The sequence below is a fragment of the Mandrillus leucophaeus genome, unplaced genomic scaffold (genome assembly GCF_000951045.1).
Source record: "Mandrillus leucophaeus isolate KB7577 unplaced genomic scaffold, Mleu.le_1.0 Scaffold1025, whole genome shotgun sequence".
Classification (NCBI taxonomy): domain Eukaryota; kingdom Metazoa; phylum Chordata; class Mammalia; order Primates; family Cercopithecidae; genus Mandrillus; species Mandrillus leucophaeus.
Genome location: NW_012098377.1, coordinates 72307 through 94724, shown reverse-complemented (window position 1 = coordinate 94724; position 22418 = coordinate 72307). Strand labels below are relative to the sequence as shown.

Below are 22418 nucleotides of genomic sequence, written 5' to 3'. Positions count from 1 at the left end.
GATGGATCTGACATGGTTCCTGTCCTCAAAGAGCTTGGGCTTTTGGGGGCAAGCCAGGGCTGATGTACCCGAAGGACACAGACACTAAATCAACAGTAACACATCTACGATTTTATTGTATCATAGCAACATTTTTCATGAGAAAACTCAGCACTTTGTTGGACTTCTAGATATTTATTTTATGATTGAGTATTATTTTTATAAAATAAGGAAGTCATAATGTTTTCAGATCGTTTTCAAATTAGCTTCCAGAAGTCTTAATCTGGTTCTACTTGGCAACAGACACATCTAAGGAACCATTACAAAGAACTGTGTTCAGTGCTGGGCTAGAAAAACCCCAGTGTTTACTCGGGGCTGAGGTAGGAGAGCCCCCACTGCCCCATTGGAGCGCCCCAGTTATCCCTAATGCTTGCTTCATAGACCTTCAAGCTGGACAGAGCTTAAAAATGCCAGCTCCTCCAGTGCCCTCCACAAAGGGTCGTGGAGGTCGGGGGGAGGTGCGCTTCAAGTGGGAGGCTTTCGCCCACTCCCCGTCCAGCCTGCGCCGTAGAACTCATTTTTTGTTTCATGTGAGGAAACAGAACCCCAGCCGGTAGAGGTGACTTGCCCAAGATCACACAAATGGAATAGAAAACATTTAAATAGCTAACATCTATTGATTCCTTTTTATATGTGACGCACTGGCTGAGAGGCTTTACATGCGTTTTCTCATTTAATCCTCCTGATAATTCCATGAAGTAGGTACCCTTATTTTCCTCATTTCATAGATGAGAAAACTGAGGTAAAATAAGAGACTTTTACAAGGTCATCTAGCAGTTAAGTAGCCAAGTCCAGATTTGCTCTCAATAGATGGTGGTTGACGTTGGAATAACAGTCTGATCCTGACCCCGGGTGCACATCTGGGGACCATGGCACCTGGGGCTGGGGCGCTTGGTCCTGGGCTGGGGCTGGGGGAGCGACAGGCACTCGCGGGCTCGTGGTGGAATCTCTGGCGAACCATTCACAGCGGGTTTCCCTGGAGGTGAGAAAGTCCCGCCCCTAGCCGATGGGGCGCTGGGATTGGTTCTCCGGGACCGATTGACGGCTCAGGGCACGAGCGGGGACCGCAGCGGCGGAGGTGAGGGCGCCAGCAGGAAGTGGGAGAAGAGGCAGCCCAAGGCGGGCTGGCGGGCTGGCGGGCTGGCGGCAGTCGCTACTTGCCTAGTAACCTCAGCCGCTGTGGGTTCCTGGGGAGATGGAGGGGCCGGGGCTGGGCTCGCAGGTGAGTGCGACCGGGCGGTGGCTGTCCTGGGGGCCAGGAGAGCGACTGCAGCTGTGAAGGAAAGGACGGTGTGGGTGAGAGGCCGCTCGGTGAGGGGGTTTCGGAAGCGGCGGGGCCTGCGTCTGGGAAGCGGGAGCCTGGAAACACCAAGAATGATGCTGGAAATTCTCTCTGAGGTGACTGGGAAGGAAAGGCAAGGACTGACGGGTGAGGGCCCGAGCCGGCCCCTCCAGCCTCCATCCCTGGCCAGGGCGCCCCCTGGGGCCGGTACCCGGAGCCTAGCGGGGACATCTGTGGGCCTGGGGAGGGGAGGATGGCCCTTCCCGGGAGAGGTGTCAGGTTACACACCTGATTCGGACCCTGAAGTCGGAGCGGTTCTGTTGATTTCTTTTTCAGCCCTGGCGCCTTGGCACCCGCCTCCACCCCACCGAGTCCAGTTTTCGCTTCTGTTTCCGTATCCTTGCTTACTCCTTGAAAGAATTAAGGCTGCTTGTTTAGGATGGAGGAAAGGGGCGTGGAGAGGGGAGATACACATAGGGATCTGCAAAATCTCAAAGGACAATATTCCGTGGAGGAGGTGTTGTATAAAAGCCAGACGGAGTTCCAAAGAAGTGAAGCGGGCCAATCGGGGAAGTTACAGGAGGTAGATGTTGGCTCCAAGAGAACGAGATTTTTGTGCTTTTTGCTTATGGCCTTTTCCTAGTGCCTAGAGTACTGACTGGTATATTGTAGACGTTCACTTAATATTTATTGAATAAATGTAGAATTTCCAGATTCAGCCAGTTTTAGTGAGTGCATAACCCGTGCCAGATGCTTTCATATGCATTATTTTATTCCAGAATTGAAGCATGCTTAAGATATTATCCCCATGTACAGATGAGAACACTGAAGCTCTCTTCAGTTGGAACGAGTTAGGCGGTAGATTCTCAGTTTGGGATGCTTGGATTAGTTGATCTGTAAAAACATTTTTCAGTCCCGAGAGTGTTCCTCATGCTCTCCCTTTCCCTTCTTTCAGCAAGGTCTTGTATAGGTTTAAGTGAGGGACAAGATGTCCGGGGAGATGTCAAGGTGTTCTTATTGGTTGTTCTTGCATTTTGACAGGAAAATAAATAGTTCTCAGGCAGACTGGATTTTACCAAAGGGTGTTGAATCTTCACATGGAAACAGCGCCTCATTCTTTTTCTCAGAGAGCCTCAAAGAAAAGTTGGTAGAAGTAACTATTATGTCTTAATTACTGCCACTTATTTACAAAAGCCTTCAAGTGCTTAAAGTTCCTCTCTCGTGCTGAAGGGAAGATTAGCCTTGTCCCAGTTCCGTGGCCTATAGAGAGAGAATGATTCGGTGGTTGAATTTAGTAGGGAAAGGTAGAGACATCATTGTTGTTGTTAATAGTAATTGCTCTTGTTACCTTTTTCAATAATGTGAAGAGCTTACCTATATATACTGCTTTGCAGTTTGCAAAATACTTCCCCATTTTTGATCCTCACTATAATCCTTTGAGGTGGGGAGAAATGATTATTCTGATTTTAAAGATGAGAACTGGATTTTAAAGCTCAGAAAACTTGAATCACTTGCTACAAGTCAAATAGCTGCTAAGTGATAGAGCCAAGACTTCAGTCATTCATTCAGCAAATGTGTTTTGAATGTCTGCCTGGCACCGTTTTAGGTGCTGTGATAAATTAGTGAACAAAACAGACAAAAACATTACTGTTCTCATTGAATTTGGTTCTTTTGATTCCAAGATCAGTGCTGTTGGATTTTTGCCAGGATTTGCCTATAGGATCAGGTCTCCAGTTTCCTTTCTGACCTCATCTTTTTTTTTTTTTTTTAAGACAGTCTCTGTCACCAGGCTGGAGTGCAGTGGCACGATCTCGGCTTGCTGCAATCTCCGCATCCCGGGTTCAAGAGATTTCCCTGCCTCAGCCTCCTGAGTAGCTGGGACTATAGGCGCGGACCACCACGCCCTACTAATATTTTGTATAGTGAAACGGGGTTTCACCATGTTGGCCAGGATGGTCTCGATCTCCTGACCTCATGATCCGCCTGCCTCAGCCTCCCAAAGTGCTGGGATTACAGGCGTGAGCCACCACGCCCGGCCTGACCTCATCTTTTACTACTTTCATGCTTGCCCCGTCATCCCCAGCCACACCAGCCTCAGAGTCTTTTGTACTTACTATTTGCTCTGCCTGGAATGCTGTTTCCTTGTGTGCCCACTTGGCTTATTCCCCTACCTCTTTAAAGTCTTGACACAAGTGACACCTCTGTGTGGCGTTCTGTGACCCGCGTATTTAAAATTGCAAACTTTTTCCATCATCAGCACTACCAGCAACGCTCCCTGGCCTCCTTCCTTGCTTTAGATTTCTTCTCAGCATTTAACACCATTTAATGTACTTATTGGTCTTGTTTATTGTTTCTTTCTCCTCCACTGAATGTTAGTGCTATAAGGACAGTGATTTTTATCTGTTATGTTCACTGTTGTGTGCCTGGCATCTGGAACAATGCCCAGCACTGGTGAGTACCTGTAAATACTTGTCAATGAATGAACTTGGAAACTAAACTCTGGAACTTCTGTTAATGAGAACTTTAATGACATGAGAACTTTTAATGACTGTCACATATTTCTCTCTCAGTCGCTCCTTCTCTCTCACTCTCTTTTTATTTGATAATCTGGCAGGATAATGACTGTCACTGGAGTTTGAGTGTGGTTTTCTGGATCTTGATTTTGGCTTAAATTAATGCCCACTGTAACTTTAACAATTCTTGTATATAATTTAGAAAAATAATCGCATTTGTGACATCTCTGTGTGAGAAGTATTACACGATCCCTCAGAACTTAAAGATGCTATAGTTATCTATTGTGTAAGAAACCACCCCAAAACATAGTGGTATGAAACAGCCTTTTTTATGCTCATGGACTCTGTGTGTCAGGGACTTGAACAGACTGCAGCAGGGTTGGTTTGTTTCTGTTCCACCATGTCTGGAGCCTCAGCTGCAAAGACTCATAAGCTGGAGATGACTTGAGAGCCGGTGCTGGTATCTACGAGTCTTCACTTACATCTGGCAGTTAAGTTCCAGTAGAGACACCTACACGTGGCCTGTGCCTGTGCACAGTATAGTGGCTGAGTTCCATTAGTGACCATCTAATGGAAGAGCCAGGAAGAAGAAACTGCCAGTTTCTAAGGCGTGGGCCTGCAAACTGGAACAACATCACTTCAAAATATATTATTAGTGAGGTAGTCACAGAGCTCAGAGTCAAGAGGAAGGGACATAGACCTTTACCTCTTGATGGAGAAGTAGCAAATAATTTTGAGGCTATGTTGTAAAAATTACCACAAATGTATTCATATGTCTGTTAGATAATTTTCATAATATCTTGTTCTACTTTTCACTCTTCTGTGGAGGACAGTGAGCTAGCTACATATCTCTTTCTTGTCATCCCTCTTTTTTCCCTCTTTAAATTTTTTTTCCCCTGTGTATCTTAATTAAAACAACAACAATAAAAAAAACATTATTCTACTATCTTGAGGCAGTTGTAGACTGGAATCCTAGGAAGACTAGAGGAAGTAAAATGGAATGGAATCATAGAATACTTGGAGCTGGAAGGCTTTTCAGTATTACCTAGTTGAGAGATTCTTAAACTGGCATATAGGATAAGCTTCAGGGCATTAGTGAATATCTTGGAATTAGTGAACATCTTGAAAAGTTAGTTTACATGTGCAGTTGTGCATTTCTCTTAAGTAGAGAGGCCTTAATTTTGGAAACATTTTCAAAAAGGTCCATGACATTTGGAAGGTTTGAGAACCATTTATCTAGTCTAGCCCTTTAACTTTTCCCATGAATTCAAGACTCAAAAATAATAACTTACTTTCCAAAGGTTCATAGCAAGTTAGCAGAGCCCAGGTGTCAGGGCTCCTGATGCAGTGCATTTTCACTGCTACTCAGCCATGATAGGATCTTGTTTGATTGTTTGCTGCCACTTGGAGTCCACCCATTCTTTAGTTCAAGGTCTGAGGAGTAGTCTGTATTTTACTCTGCTCTGAAAATGGGGAAGGGAGTATATCCCTAAGTAGAATATAAGTTCCTTGAAAACCAAGGACCTTGTCTGTTGTTCATTGCCATATCGCTGTGTCTACAATAGTGCCCAGCACATAGTAGGCATTCAGTAAATGTCTAGAATGAATGAATTATGGAAGAAATTGTGTCTTATTCATCTTTTATCCCCGATTACCTACTTCTGTGATTTGTATAGGTGTGCTTTATATTTCCCTGAATGAATAATTAATGAAAACTCTTGGGAGTTGGCTGGCATTGTAAGAATTTGCTTAGTCTGTTTTGTTACCTTAACATTGTAGGCAGCCATGTAGCAGTTAAACTTCTTTATCCATATAGTGTGTTCATGCAGTATAGTCTTTACCAGTTCCCAAGTCAATAATGACTCTTGTAACAGCTTGGCTTAGGACCATGTAACATGAGACTACTTAGAAGGAGCTTTATGGGTGTATTGATCTGTCTCTTTCCTTTTGCAAATGTAGAAATGAGCCAAAAATAGAGTAGATGATTCGCCACTATCATACAGCCAATGTGGCTGTACTAGGAATCTGGTTATTTGGCCTGTATCATCAGTGCAATCAGGAGAGATTAGGCTGAGAGTATACTGTGGAAGCAGAGACTCAGTGTGTCTTCTTCCCCATCTTTTGAGACTGAAGGTTGCCTGTCTCCTTCTCTGCCATGTCCTTGCCCTCCTGTTCCTGACCTTGCTTCACAGAAAACTTGACAGAAAATAAAAATTTCAGCTCTCTTCTGTTTGAACATGGGGATAGGAGCCGGCTGCCAATTTCATGTTGTCATGGATCATGTTATTGTAAGATTTGACAATGTATTTCTAAATTATATTCATTAACTAATAGCTCAGTATATGCTCATGGCAAGATTTGAATTAAAGATAGTGGTTATAAATCTGCATCAATTTAGCCTTTTGACAATTTCGAATTTTTTCCGAGGGGGTACTGACTTGTCAGATTGGATTAGATCGTCTTTGTTTATACTTCATGTGTCTGATGAAGAGTTCCTGATCTGCTATTTTCTTATTTGCTTGTGCTTATTATTATTATTATTATTGTTATTATCTCAATTCGTGGCTTCTTTGTAGAAACCAGCTTAAGCTACTTGCTCATTTTGGGAGACGTAATTTAGTTAAACTTTAACAATATAATTTGAAAATAATCCAATGTATTTTGTAAAATGCTGAAGGTCCTACTGTCAACTCTCTGTTTGTGGAAGCTTTCCCTGCCCCCAGGTTACCTTGTAAACAGAGTATAAGGAGTGACCTGCTTGGCATACCAATAAATGAGACTGCCATTGTTAAAAATTAGTAAAGCTTTCCTGCCAGCAGAGGTGTGCTAAAAAGAAAAAATAAATTTGGTAAAGCTTTAAAAACTCAAATTTGTAAATTTTATTTTTCCTTTTTAAGTAAAAAGATAAAAGGTTATTATAATAGAAGCTTTAACTTTTTCTCATATTACCTAGTGGGTTACTGCATATATGGCCTTCAGTGTACCTTCCTCACTTTGTAGATGATTGACTTCAAACATAAGCTTTGAATATAGTCATTTTTAGGTTTTACTTTGATCTGGATTTGGGTAAACAATGATGACATGAACAAAATATATCTCCTGTTTTCTAGTTTCTTATAATTGCCATTTAATCATATATATCACATATTGCTTGCTATTATTATTTTACTCTGTCTCTGACATATCTCCCTTATTAGACTTAAATTCCTGGAGGAGAGACACCCATGTCTTCTATGCCCTTAGCATAATTTTACATCATAAATACACAGTAATTAATTGCCTACTAAACAAATGCTCTTAATTGTGGATAATCTTCACATTAAAACATGTAAATCTCCTCAATTTTATACGTGAAAAATAAAGCTGATGTCCTTAATGCCTTAACACAGTATAAGAAGCAACAAATTTGTATCTAGAATGACTCCATTTTCCCTGATGAAAAAGCTGTGTATAAACAAAGGGTCAGGGTCGGGTGTGGTGGCTCATGCCTGTAACCTCAGTGCTTTGGGAGGCCAAGGTGGAAGGATAACTTGAGGTCAGGAGTTTAAGACCAGTCTGGGCAACATAACGAGACCTGTCTACAGAAGAATAAAAAAATCAGCAGGGTGTGGTGGTGCTTGCCTATAGTCCTAGCTGCGAGGGTAGGTCAGGTGGTAGGATCACTTGAGCCCAGCAGATAGGGCTGTAGTGAGCTTTGATGGTGCCACTGCACTCCAGCCAGGGTGACAGGTAATACCCCGTCTCAAAAACAAAACAAAAAAGGGTTAATCTTTCTAACCTACAAAGAGAAACAGATATGTACAATTCATTAGAAAAATAAGTAGACTATGAAAAGGCAATCCACAAAAGAGAAAATATGGAGAGCCAATATACCTAACAACAACAACAACAACAAACAACACTCAGACTCATTAGCAACTAGGGGAGTACAAATGAAAAATAGGATGCCATTTTTAGCCATCAGATTGTCAAGGTTGTAAAAAGATTGATAATATTCGGTTCTGGGAAGTTTTGTAGGGAGAAAGAACATGTATATACATTGCTGTTGGAACTGTGAATTGGGGAGAGTATTTGGTCAGAATCTATTTATGTTTAAAATGCACGTTTTTTGGACTCAACAGTCCTACTTTGGGGAATCAATCCTATAGAATTAGAATGCCCAGGGTATTGATTGGATGGTGTATAGACGTGAAAGGCTGAAATCAACCTGTGTCTCTAACCAAAGGGGAATGGTTGAATGAATTATGCTATATCTATATACAATGGAACAATAGTGAAATATTACTGAACTGTAGGACTGTACATGATATATTGTTACATGAGAAAAGCAAGTTGAAGAATAATGTATATAATGTGATCCTATTTGTTCAGTAAGTATAAGAAGGAAATGATTAAAAATGTGTGTGTATGTGTATATATAGCACAATATTATATATGTTAAAATATATATACATAATGAGGGAAGATGCACCCAACTGTTATACTGGTTATCTCTGGTGGTACAGTATTGGAGAGGAAATAGTCCAGATTGTTAACCCCGTATTCACTTCTGTATTGCTAGATCTTTAAAATTAATTTGTATCATTCTATAGTTTAAAAATCTAGTAAAAATTTTTTTATATAAAAATACACTGATTTTTTTGGTCAATCTTAGCTGTACTTTTTGTTACACCTGTTACTTACTGAAATTCTAGAAATTTTGAGTATAGTTCAACTCTTTTCCTCAACCCTTTGCCTTCTTCCAATTGAATATACTTACCATGACATCAGGAAAAGCATCCTAAAGTAATGTTTTTATTTACATTTCAATCTAACTACCTACATGTTTATTTTTAACTGTGTGTGATTCTGTGTGTGTGTATGTACGGGGGTATTGATTATTTACCAGATAAATCAGAATTTACCTATTCAGAAAAGCAGGTGGACTGAAGAAGAAAAAGACCGGAATTCAAAAACCACCAAATCAGTAGCTGATTTACTTTTTTTCTCTCTGATTTGCCCCCAGCTTTGACTTGAGCCCTGGAAGTAAGCATCAGTGCAGACAGCGAGTGCTCTATGAGAAGCTATCTAGTTAAAGCTCAAGGAGCCGCAAAGGGATTTCCTGGCAGCACAGGCACCAGAAACACTGAGGGAGAACTTTCTTCTCTGAACAGAGGAATTGTGACCCCAAGACAGTAGTTTTTAGACGTGACACCAAAAGTACAATCCATAAAAGAACAAATTGATAAATTGGACTTTTTTAAAATTTAGAACTTCTGCTCTATGAAACAGACTTTTAAGAGATGGGAAGGTAAGGTACAGACCAGGAGAAAATATCTGCAAATCACGTATCTGACAAAAGACTTGTATCTAGAATATATAATATAAAGAACTCTCAAAACTTAACTGTAAGAAAACAAACAGCTCAATTGAAAAATGGACAAAAGACTTGAACAGACACTTCACCAGAGAAGATATACAGATGGCAAATAAGCACCTGAAAAGATGCTCAACTTCATTAGCTGTTAAGGATATACAAATTAAGACCATGATGAGATGCCCCTATGCATCTATTAGACTGACAATCCCAAGTGCCGGTGAGAATGCAGAACAATTGTAACTCTCATAGTTGTTAGTGGCAATGCAAGGTGGTATAGCCAGTCTGGAAAATAGATTAGCAATTTCTCATAAATTTAAATATACCTAACATATGGGCAAGCAGTCTTACTCTCAGAGAAATGAAAGCATGTTCTCACAAAAGTTTGTCCATGAATATTTTTAGCAGCTCTATTTATGATTGCCAAAAGCTGGAAAACAACCCACGCAGATTGTTTGGCTAGATTAACTGATGCACCGATATAGTGGGATACCACACAACAATAAAAAAGAAGGAATTATTGATAACATGCAACAACTTGAGTAAATCTCAGCACCATTGTGCTGAGTGGAGGAAGCCCCTCCTAAAAGGTTGTGTACTGTATAATTCACTATATGACATTCTGGGGAAGACAGAATTAATGACAACAGATCATTGCCAAGAGTTGGTTGGGGTTACAGGAGGGTGTGACTATAAAGGATGATAGTGGTGGTTACATGACTCCATACATATGTTAAAATTCATAGAGCTGTATACCAAAGTTAATTTTACTGTAAATTAACTTTTTAAAAACAGTGCCCTTCAAAATAACCCCTTGAGGGGTTATGGACTCATTTAACTAAAACTGGAAATTTTAAAACTTCTTTTAAAAACTTTTGTTTTAGGTTTGGGGTACATGTGCAGGTTTGTTATATACACAAACTTATGTCATGGGGGTTTGTTGTATAGATTATTTCATTACACAAGTATTAAGCCTAGTACCCAGTAGTTATTTTTTCTGCTCTTCTCCCTCCTCCCACCCTCCACCCTCAAGTATACCCCAGTGTCTGTTGTTCCTTCTTTTTTTTTTTTTTTTTTTTTTTGCAATGGAGTCTTGCTCTGTCACCCAAGCTGGAGTGCAGTGGTGTGATCTTGGCTCACTGCAACCTCCACCTCCCATGTTCAAGCGATTCTCCTCCTTCAGCCTCCCGAGTAACTGGGACTGCAGGCACAAACCACCACCCTGGCTAAATTTTTTTTTTTTTTTAAAGTAGAGATGGGGTTTCACCATGTTGACCAGGCTGTTCTTGAACTCCTTACCTCAAGTGATCTACCTGCCTTGACCTCCCAAAGTGCTGAGATTACAGACATGAGCCACCATGCCCAGCCTGCTGTTCCCTTCTTTGTGTTCATGAGTTCTCATCATTTAGCTCCCAGTGAGAACATGCAGTATTTTGTTTTCTGTTCCTGCATACGGATAATAGCCTCCAGCTCCATTTGTATTCCTATAAAAGACATGATCTCATTCTTTTTTATGGCTGCATAGTATTCCATGGTTTATATGTACTACATTTTATTTACCCAGTTTGTCATTGATGGGCATTTATGTTGATTCCATGTCTTTGCTATTGTGAATAGTGCTACAGTCAACATTCACATACATGTGTCTTTATGGTAGAATGATTTGTAGTCCTCTGGGTATATACCCAGTAATGGAATTGCTGGGTTGAATGGTAGTTCTGCTTTTAGCTTTTTGAGGAATCGCCATACTGCTTTCCGCAATGGTTGAACTAATTTACACTCCCATCAACAGTGTATAAGCATTCCTTTGTCTCTGTAACCTTGCCAGCATCTCTTATTTTTTTGACTTTTTAATAATAGCATTCTGACTAGTGTGAAATGGTATCTCATTGTGGTTTTGATTAGCATTTCTCTAATGATCAGTGATGTGATTAAGCTTTTTTTCATATGCTTATTGGCTGCATGTATGTCTTCTTTTGAAAGTGTCTGTTCATGTTCTTTACCTACTTTTTAATGGGGTTTGTTTTTCTCTTGTAAATTTAAGTTCCTTATAGATGCTGGATGTTAGACCTTTGTCGGATGCATAGTTTGCAAATATTGTCTCCCATTTTATAGGATGTCTGTTTACTCTGTTGATAGTTTCTTTTACTGCGCAGAAACTCTTTAGTTTAATTAGATCCCACTTACCAATTTTTGCTTTTGTTGCCATTGCTTTTGGTATCTTTGTTATGAAATCTTTGCCCATTCCTATATCCAGGATAGTATGTCATAGGTTTTTTTCTAGGCTTTTTATAGTTTTGGATTTTACATTTAAATCTTTGATCCATCTTGAGTTGATTTTTGTATATGGTGTAAGGAAGGGGTCCAGCTTCGATTTTTCTGTATATGGCTAGCCAGTAATCCCAGCACCATTTATTGAATAAGGAGTCTTTTCCCCATTGCTTGTTTTTATCAACTTTGTTGAAGATCTGATGGTCATAGGTGTACAGCCTTGTATCTGGGCCCCCTATTCTATTCCATTCGTCTATGTGTCTGTTTTTGTACCGGTATCAAACTGTTTTGGTTACTATAGCGCTATAGTATTGTTTGAAGTCAGGTAATGTAATTCCTCCAGCTTTGTTCTTTTTGCTTAGGATTGCCTTGGCTATTCAGGCTGTTTTTTGGTTCCATATGAATTTTAAAATAGTTTTTTCCTAGTTCTGTGAAGAATGTCTTTGGTAATTTGATAGGGATAACATTAAATCTGTAAATTGCTTTGGGCAGTATGGCCATTTTCATGATACTGATTCTTCCTATCCGGGAGCATGGGATGTCTTGTCCTTTGTTTGTGTCTTCTCTGATTTATTTGAGCAGTGCTTTGTAATTCTCATTGTGGAGGTCTTTCACCTCCCTGATTAGCTGTATTCCTAGGTATTTTATTCTTGTTGTGGCAGTTGTGAATGGGATTGCCTTCCTGATTTGGCTCTAGGCTTGATAGTTGTTGTATAGGAATGCTAGCGATTTTTGTACATTGATTTTGTATCCTGAAACTTTGCTGAAGTTGTTTATCAGCTGAAGGAGCTCTTGGGCCAAGACTATAGGGTTTTCTAGATAGAGAATCATGTTATCTGCAAACAGGGATAGTTTGACTTCCTGTCTTCCTATTTGGATGCCCTTTATTTCTTTGTCTTGCCTGATTGTTCTGGAGAGGACTGCGAATACTGTGTTGAATAGAAGTGCTGAGAGCAGGCATCCTTGTCTTGTAAAAACTTTATTTAAAATTAAAAATTTCTAAAAGAAATTTAAAAACTGTCTTTTAAAAATGAAATTTAAGAAACTTTCATTCTTAAAACTTTTTGGAACTCTTGGAGAATTGACTTTGACATATTATTTCAAATATCTTCAGTTTTTTATTCTCAATTGTGTATTCATCCTTAGAGAATGATTTTCTTTTTAAACTGAAAACTTCACAGAAATAGGTTTGGTGATAAGGTAGGTGAAAGCTAGGTAACTTTATTGATGGTAAAAAGCCAGATGAGGTTATAAAATAATAAGTCAGTTTTCATTTATAGCAATTTTCTACGTACAGTTGTACATCCCATAATGTTTCGATCAATGCCAGACCACACATACGATGTTGATCAGAGCAGTAGTTTATACCATATAGCCTAAGTGTGTAATAGGCTATACTGCCTAGGTCTTTGTAAATACACATTGTGATATTTGCACAAGAATGAAATGGCCTAAATATTTGTTTCTCAGAATATATCCTCATTGTTAATGAAAGCATGGCTATATTTGATGTGACCCTTCCACTGAACACACCAAAAAATGCAGGATACAGTATAAAAGCATTTAAAGTATTTTACCTTTTTGATGCTAGTGTAAACTTTTTTTTAAAGATGCCTTAGGATTTTCTATGCATATGATCATGTTTTTGCAAGTAAAAATGGATTTACTTCTTTTCTAATCTGTATGCATTTTTATTATTTTTCCTACTTTATTATGCTATCTGGTACTTTAGTACAGTGTTAATTAGAAGTGGTGATAATGAGCATCTTTGCTTTGTTTCCAGTCTTGGAGTAAAAATGGTCTTGTACCATTAAATGTGATGGTAGCTGTAGATTTCTTGTAAATGTTCTTTATCAGATTGAGGAGGTTCCCTTCTTTCCCTTGTATTGAAAGATTTTACAAATTTTGTCATATGCTTTGCATAAAGAATTTTCATATAAAGAATTTTGTTAAATGCTTTATTCTATGATGAATATATATTTTTTACTGTTGTATATATTTGAATATATATTTTATTCTGTTAATATGAATATTCACCTTATTCATTAATATGGTAGGTTGCATTGATTTATTTTGAAATGTTTAAGCTAGGTTGTGATGTGTAGTCTTTTTTATATATTACTGGATTCACCTTACTAATATTTTGTTTAGGATTTTTGTATCTATGTTCATAAGGGATACTGGGCCTATAGTTTTCTTTACTTGTAATGTCTTTGTTGGTTTTGGTATGGAGTGATTCTACCTCGTAAAATGAGCTGGGAAGCATTCTCTCTTCTGTTTTCTGACGGAGTATTATTTTTTCCCTAGATATTTGATAAGGTTAACCAGTTAAGTTATATGGGCCTGGAATTTTTTTATGAGAAAGGTTTTCATTATGAATCAAATTTATTTAATAGATACTATGTTATTTATTACTTTTAAGATCCATTTTGATAATGTGTGTCTTTTAAGGTGTTTGTATATTTCACTTAAGTTGCTAATTTATTGACATAAAGTTGTTCAAAATATTCCCTTTTTATCCTTTCAAAATTTGCAGGCTCTTGTAGTGATGTCTGTTTTTTAAACCTGGTATTTGTCATTGATACTTTTTCATTTTTCTTGATCAATCTGATCAAAGGTTTCTCACTTTTATTGACTTATTCTTTCTAGAGAACCAGATTTTGGCTTCAATGATTTTCTGTATTGTTTCTCTGTTTTATAGTTTCACAAATTCCTTCTATTTTTATATTCTTCTCGTTGTATCCACTTTGAGTATAATTTTCTTTCTCTAGATTATTAACATGAAAGCTTAGATAACTTACTGTAGGCTCATTTTTTTTTTTTTTTTTTCCTAATGTAAGCATTTAAAGCCACAAATTCCCTGTAAACACTGCTTAGGCTGCATACTAAGCTCTTTAAACTGTTGTGCTTTTGCTTTCTGGCTTGCCTTATGTCTGATGAGAAGTCTGAGTGTATTCTTATCTTTGGCTCTTTGAACATATATGTCTGTTTCTTCCAGACTTTTTTTTTTTTTGAAAGGGAATCTCGCTCTGTCGCCCGGGCTGGAGTACAGTGGTGCGATATCGGCTCACTGCAACCTCAGCCTCCTGGGCTCAGTGATTCTTCTACCTCAGCCTCCCGGGTAGCTGGGACCGCAGGTGCGCGCCACCATGACCGGCTGATTTTTTTTTTTTTTAGAGTCTCGCTCTGTCGCCCAGGCTGAAGTGCAGTGGCGCGATCTCGGCTCACTGCAAGCTCCGCCTCCCGGGTTCACGCCATTCTCCCGCCTCAGCCTCTGGAGTAGCTGGGACTACAGGCGCCCACCACCTCGCCCAGCTAGTTTTTTGTATTTTTAGTAGAGATGGGGTTTCACCATATTGGCCAGGCTGGTCTCGAACTCCTTACCTTGTGAACTGCCTGCCTTGGCCTCTCAAAATGTCCAGACTGATTTTAAGATCTCTTTATTACTGGTTTTTAGTGATTTGATCATGATATGTCTTGGTGTAGGATTTCAGGGCTTATCCTACTTGGGATCCAGCAAACTTCTAGTTACTGTGAGTTTATAATTTTCACCAAATTTGGAAGATTTTTGACTATTACTTCTTCAAATATTAAAAAAAAAACTTTTTTCCTTTTCTGGAACTCCAGTTATACATCTTCAGTCACCTTCTCTCTGTGCTGCATTTTGGATAGTTTCATTGTTGTTTCTTCAGTTTAAATGGCCTTTTCTTCTATACTGTTTAATCTGCTGTTAATCTCATCTGGTGTAATTTGTATTTTAGAGATTGATTTTTTTTCTCTCTCTTTTGAGATAGAGTCTCACTCTGGTGCCAGGCTAAAGTGCAGTGGCGTGATGGTGGCTCACTGCAACTGCCTCCCAGATTCAAGTGATTCTCCTGCCTCAGTCTCCTGAATATCTGGGATTACAGGCATGTGCCACCATGCCCGGCTAATTTTTGTATTTTTAATAGAGATGGGGTTTCACCATATTGGTCAGGCTGGTCTTGAACTCCTGACCTCAAGTGATCTGCCCACCTTGGCCTCCCAAAGTGCTGGGATTACAAGGAGGTTGATTTTTATCCGCAGATATTCTAATCAGATCTTTTGTCATATCTTCAATTTCTTTGCTCATTTTGTTAATGTTTTCCTTTAAATACTTATACATACTTATATTAGCTGTTTTAATGTCTTTTTCAGCTAATTTTGTCATCTTTATAGTTTCAAGGTCTGGTTTTCTTCTGGCTGGGGCTATGGATCACATTTTTCTTGCTTCTTGGCATGTTTAGTGAGTTTTGATTTGATAGTGGACTTTGTGAATGCATGTTGATGAGTATCTGGTATTTGATGCCTTTCTTTAAAGACTATTGAATATTGTTTGGCAGGCAGTAAAGTTAATGTTGCTCAATTTGAGTCCTTTGAAGTCTGATTTTAGGCTTCTCTAGAGTGGTTCTGGGGTAGCCTTTATTCCAGATACACTTCAGCACTACTTCTAAGGTGTGGCCCTCTGATATCTCCACTGAATAACCCAAGGGGTCATCAAAGACTCTCCGCTTTGGCTGATCAGAATTTGAACATCTTCCTGCTACGTATAAACTCCAGTAATTGTTCAGTTTACAAATCTCCAGTCATTTTTTGCCTATACTTGTCAAGTTTCCCTCTATACATTGCTTGTCCTAGTACTCTGCAAAGACTCAATGGGCCTCCTATACAGATTTTTTGGAGCCCCTTGGAATGTGCCCACAACTGCCAGCTATCTCAGCCTCTCTGATCTCAAATTTCTGTCTCCTCAATTTAGCAAGGCTTCTGGGCTCTAAAACAAAGTGTTTTCCTCTCAGTGCACATGATTGCAAAATTGCTGGGATGATGGGGCTCACCTTGTGTTTTTTTTCTTTTTCCTCATATCTTGGCAATCACAGTCTTACTGTTCTCATTGTCCAATGTCTGAATAGAGTTTACTTCATATATTTTGTTCACTTTTCTAGGTTTCTTTAATGATTGTAGAGCAACAGAAGTCATACCCCGCAGGGGAAAGTTTAACTGTTACAACCATTTTGAAGATGAGTTAAGCATATCTTCAAAGCCAACAGTTCCACTTCTAGATATATGCTTTTCAGAATTGTTTACATGTATATATATATACCTAGAGACATGTACAAGAATGTGCATAGCAATGTATTTTTTTATAATAGCCCCAAACTGGGAACAATCCAAATATCCAGCCATAGTAAAATAGATAAATTAATTGTAGTATGTTACTGTATTGGCATGTTCTACAGCAATGAAAATGAACCTGTTGTAGCTTTCATAACAACATGGATGAGGCTTGTAAGTCTAATGTTAATGAAAACAAATGATAGAGAATACATATGATAGATTCCATTTGTACAAAGATTAAAAAAATGTAAAGCTGAACTGTACTTTTTAGAGTTGCATACATTAGAGATAAAACTATAAAGAAAAGCAAAAAGTGATTATAACTGAAGTCAGGAAACTGTTCTTTTAGTGTGGGTATGTGGTGGAGCATAGCATGTGTCCAGGCAGTCTTCTAAAGTGCTGGCCCAGTTCTATATCTTGACTTAGGTAGTGGTTTCATGGAAGTTCATTTTATATTTATTCTTTACTCTTTACAAAAGAAGAAGTCCATATATATATATACATATATGTTTTATATACTTCACTCTATATAATAAATCATAATATTTTCAGATATTTGGAGTATAAAAATATGAGTCTGTTTTATATGGCTCTGAGGACGGTTTCAGAAAGGGAATTCTGAAAACATTTCAAGGTAATGCCATTGGAATAACTAATAATCTCCTGAGGAGACTATTTTGAAGATATGATTTCTGATACATTTATTTAAAAATCAACTTTTTAAAAATTGCAGATAGGTAACTAAATTTGCTTATTAAGCACTAATTCAGGTCAGGTTTGGTGGCTTACACCTGTAATCCCAGCACTTTGGGAAGCAGAGGCAAGAGGATCACTTGAGGTCAGGAGTTCAAGACCAGTCTGGGCAACATAGTAAGACCTTGTCTCTACAAAAATAAAAACTGAAAAATTAGCTGGTTATACCAAAGGATTATAAAACATTCTGCTATAAAAACACATGCACATGTATGTTTATTGCAGCACCATTCACAATAGCAAAGACTTGGAACCAACCCAAATGCCCATCAATGATAGACTGGATAAAGAAAATGTGGCACATATTCACCATGGAATACTATGCAGCCATAAAAAAGAATGAGTTTATTTCTTTTGCAGGGACACGGATGAAGCCGGAAACCATCATTCTCAGCAAAGTAACACAGGAACAGAAAACCAAACACTGCGTGTTCTCACTCATAAGTAGGAGTTGAACAGTGAGAATGTATGGACACAGGGAGGGGAACATTACACACTGAGGCCTGTTAGGGGTGGGGGGCAAGGGGAGGGATAGCATTAGGAGGAATACGTAATGTAGATAACAGGTTGATGGGTGCAGCAAACCACCATAGCACATGTATACCTATGTAACAAACCTGCACGTTCTGCACATATATCCCAGAACTTAAAGTATAATAAAAAATAAAAAGGAAACAAAATATTAGCTGGGTATGGTGACATGCGCCTGTAGTCTCAGCTACTTAGGAGGCTGAGGCAGGAGGATTGCCTGAGCCCTGGAATTCAAGGCTGCAGTGAGCGATGATCACACTGCTGCACTCTAGCGTGGGCAACAGAGGAAGACCCCCGTCCCAATAAATAAATACATTTTTTAAAAAAGTACTAATTCAGGGAGGTTTCTCTTTAAGGTGTCATTTCTTTAGAGAATGCAATATAATGTGTTTTATTAAAGTTGATTCCTTTCACATGAATCTGTTTCTACTTGGAAATCTGAGTAGCCTATGAGATTAGAAGATTGATTATTATATAAATGAGTAGTCAGAGATATAACTGTGATTAGGGTCACACTGTAGAGTCTTTTAAAAATGTATTTAGAATATATGTAAATAATGTGTACATTTGATATAGTTGTGCTTTTAGGAAACAGAAACTTTGAGCATCCCACATCTTTAGCTGAAGGAGTCCTTCTCTCAAGTAAAACTAAGTCTTTGTTTGGGGGTATTAAAGTGATTTAGTGAGCATCATTTGTGCTAAAGATTTTAACTCCCTCCGCCTGCCTGCTCATCCACCAAATATTTTAGCAAAGTTGTCAACAAGTGTCAAAATTGCTCACCTTAATTGATCATCTACCCATCTGCCCTAGAGGTGATAGTGAACCCAGAAGTCCATAGTAATGGAAAGGAGAAATAAAATGCATTCATAATCCACAGAACACATAATTGATCTTAGATTTTTGTGGGCTTTTTTTTTTTTTTTTTTTCCAATATTAGCGAATCCTGTATTGGTTTTCTGCCAAGGTGTAAGCTCCGTGTTTGAAATTAGAAACACTCAAATTAGTTTGAATGACAAATCTGAGATAATTGTTTAAGGAAAATTTTTTAGCTTGCCATTTGCTGCTGCTTCTAATGGGTGATCTGAATGTAACATTCGTTGATTCAGCTAATGGGACTATCTTGGCAATCAATCTTTTTACCCTCACCAAATTCTGCAGTCAGTTCTGTATTTGTTACCCATTACTGTATAACAAATTGCCACGCATTTAGTGGGTTACTTATTAGCACTATGCTTTAACCAACTGAGCTAGCAGGCCACCATGTAACACCTATTTATTATCTCATAGTTTCTGTTTGTCAGGAATCTAGGCATGGCTTAGCTGGATCCTCTGCTAAGGGTCTCACAGTTGACATCAAGGCTGAGCTTGGGTTCCTCTTTCAAGTTCATTGGTTATTAGCAGAATTCAGTTTCTTGCGGTTGTATGATCAAAGTCTCATTTTCTTACTGGTTGTCGGGACTACTTTCACTCCTGAAGACTGCCCACAGTTCCTTGTCATGTGGCCGTCTCATATCATGGCAGCTTACTTTTTCAAGGCCAGCAGAAGAATCTCTTGCTTCAGTTGGCTAAGACAGAGACTTATATAACATGATCATGGGAGTAATTGTCTCATCACCTTTGCCATATTCCATTGCCTAGAAACAAGTCACAAGTTCTACCTGTGCTCAAGAGGAAGGGATTATATGAGAACTTGATTAATTGGGGGGTTGGGGGATATTCCTAGGGTATGTCCACCACAACTCCAAGAAGTAGAGGCCTGGCAAACTTCTTACCAAGTCAGTAGCAATGGTCCTCTACCCACTACAAGTAACAAGGTCCATCTATGCCTTTTTAGATGACCTTTGTTTTATGAACAAAATATGTAATTTGGATTTTTGTAATAGTAAGTATCTTTTCTACTGAGCAGAATTAAGATAAAGAAAATCTTCCTTAGGATACACTTTTTTTTTTTCTTTATTTTTTGAGACAGAGTCTCACTCTGTCACCCAGGCTGGAATGCAGTGGTGCGATCTCAGCTCGGTGCAACCTTCGCCACCTGGGTTCAAGTCATTCTCAGGATACACTTCTAAAACTTCAAAAAATTTAATTTATTAATATAGATATTGTTGATAGTAGCAAATGCTTCATTATGTAATTGAGTGTGACATTAATTCTCTCATGCATTGTCAAATGACTCTTACTCTTCAGTGCAGGAATCACAGCCATGGCCCCCACCCTCCAGGATTTGGTCGATATGGCATCTGTGCACATGAAAACAAAGAACTTGCCAATGCAAGAGAAGCTCTTCCTCTCATAGAGGACCCTAGTAACTGTGACATTGTCAAAGCTACTCAGTAAGTCTTCCAAATGCTTTGGTTTATCCTCATTTTCTCTTGAATTCATAGTAATGTATGTGTAGTTCATGGCTCTTCATATGTTTACCTCTCTTACTTTGTAATGGTAGTTAACACCAGCACCAAGTATATTTGTCATAGCAACACCACAGTACTTAGTAAAGCATACCTAAGCTGTTTATGTACCAGGACGTTCCATTAGATTGTGGACAGCTTCTTAGCAAAAGCATGTCTTCATCTTTGTAGCTCCAGTGCTTTTGCACAGTTCCTTCTTGTATGAGATACCTAATAAATGTTCCTTGAATGAATGGATGATTTTAAATGACACTAAGCCAAACTCTTTATTCAAAATACAAATCTCAGTCTTTTAAAATATACTACAACCTGAATAGGTCGATGGAATGAAAAATACCGACTTACACATTCATAGATGTTTTAAACAATCATTTATTTCTTGAGTACTTTCCATGTGCTTGTGCTGGATTAACTAGAAGAAAGACAGTAAGTGGAAATATGTTCTCTGACCACTTGAAACACATAGTGTATTGTTTTGCTTGCACTGGATATGGAAGTACATTTTGAAAGTTTCCCCTTAAAATCTCCATATGTGGGTATTTGCATTAAGTCAATTATTCCCAACATTTTCACCTTCATGGATCTTGTTGATTATTAACATCTATCACACCTCTTGCCATTGAGCATATTTTGAAGTATTTTGTTCATCAGACTGCATCAAATAGTAATCCATTTTTGTAGTAATCAAACATAAATCTGCCCAGCAGATTGCCCATCAAATATAAATCATGCCAATCTAATCAGCCTGAGGGGAACTAATGTTACCGTACTAATTTGATATAATTTCTATCAGAACAAAGATGTTTGGAGATTAATTAGCCTATTTGGCCTTAATATAGGCTAATGTATTGTCTATGTTAATTAAAAAATATATTGACAATTATTTGAGTATTCTAATTACCAATTTATATGAACTCTAGAGGACTTGGGAACCACTCTTTTAGGTGAATATTATTTGATATTGTTTATCTTTTATTTATACAATGATGAGTGTTTCTTAAGGTAAATGTTTGCTTTAATTAGGATGGAAACATTTAAATCTTTCCCTGTTGCCCATGAAACTCTTAAGATAAATGTCAGAAATTAGGCTCTTTTTAAAGGGAATCTCAGTAAAAACTCACATTTTATGTCTTTCCTAAAATTTTCTTCAGGTCCTGGACCTTCTCAGGTGGTTGTGGGGAGACCTGTAGGTAGTATTTGGGAAGGGCATAGAGAGCTAGGGTGTGTGTGTGTGTATATGTGTGTGTGTGTGTTTTCTAAACCAGCAAAATCTTTATGAATGTATATTCTTATTATGTTTCTCAAATAAAGGGAGTATTTCTTTTCCAGTAAAATGTTAAAGTTGACATTTAAAAGATGGAGAGTGGGCCGGGTGCTGTGACTTACACCTGTAATCCCAGCCCTTTGGGAGGCCGAGGTGGGTGGATCACAAGGTCAGGAGATGGAGCCCATCCTGACTAACATGGTGAAACCCCATCTCTACTAAAAGTACAAAAAATTAGCTGGGCGTGGTGGCAGACGCCTGTAGTCCCAGCTACTCGGGAAGCTGAGGCAGGAGAATGGCATGAACCCGCTAGGCGGAGCTTGCAGTGAGCTGAGATCAAGCCACTGCACTCCAGCCTGGGCGACAGAGCGAGACTCCATCTCAAAAAAAAAAAAAAGATGGAGATTGTAAATGTATGTGTGTCATTCTAAAATTTACTCTTTTAAAAATGCCAAAAAGACACACACACGCACACACACACATGCATAGTTTGGTAAGGCAGAAATTGTTCTGATTTACAGTGTGAGAAACAGACAATTCTGCTATTTGGTTTGATTTTTTATCCTTGCGAGCTTATTGAAACTTTCAGGTACTTTTAAATAGAAATAAGTTTTAAAGAAAGTGCTAAAGGATCAGTTGGGACTTCATAGAAATATTGCTAATAAGCCAGGTGTGGTAGCTCACGCCTGTAATCCCAGCACTTTGGGAAGCCGAGGTGGGCAGATTACCTGAGGTCAGGAGTTCGAGACCAGCCTCGCTAATATGGTGAAACCTCATTTCTAGTAAAAATACAAAAATTAGCCTCGTGTCATGGCACACGCCTATAATCCCAGCTACCTGGGAGGATGAGGCAAGCGAATCGCTTCA

At 38.7% G+C, this 22418-nt stretch overlaps 1 protein-coding gene across 1 annotated transcript in view; it reads left to right on the top strand.

Annotated features, from left to right (window-relative positions):
• Nucleotides 1-1110: 1110 nt before the first annotated feature.
• Nucleotides 1111-22418, top strand: part of ZDHHC13 (zinc finger, DHHC-type containing 13) — a 53144-nt gene continuing 31836 nt past the window's right edge. The window contains exons 1-2 of the mRNA XM_011977281.1: nt 1111-1261; nt 20067-20212. Of these exons, the coding sequence (XP_011832671.1) occupies nt 1235-1261; nt 20067-20212 (173 nt within the window). The 5' untranslated portion in view covers nt 1111-1234. The remainder of the gene's footprint in view (nt 1262-20066; nt 20213-22418) is intronic.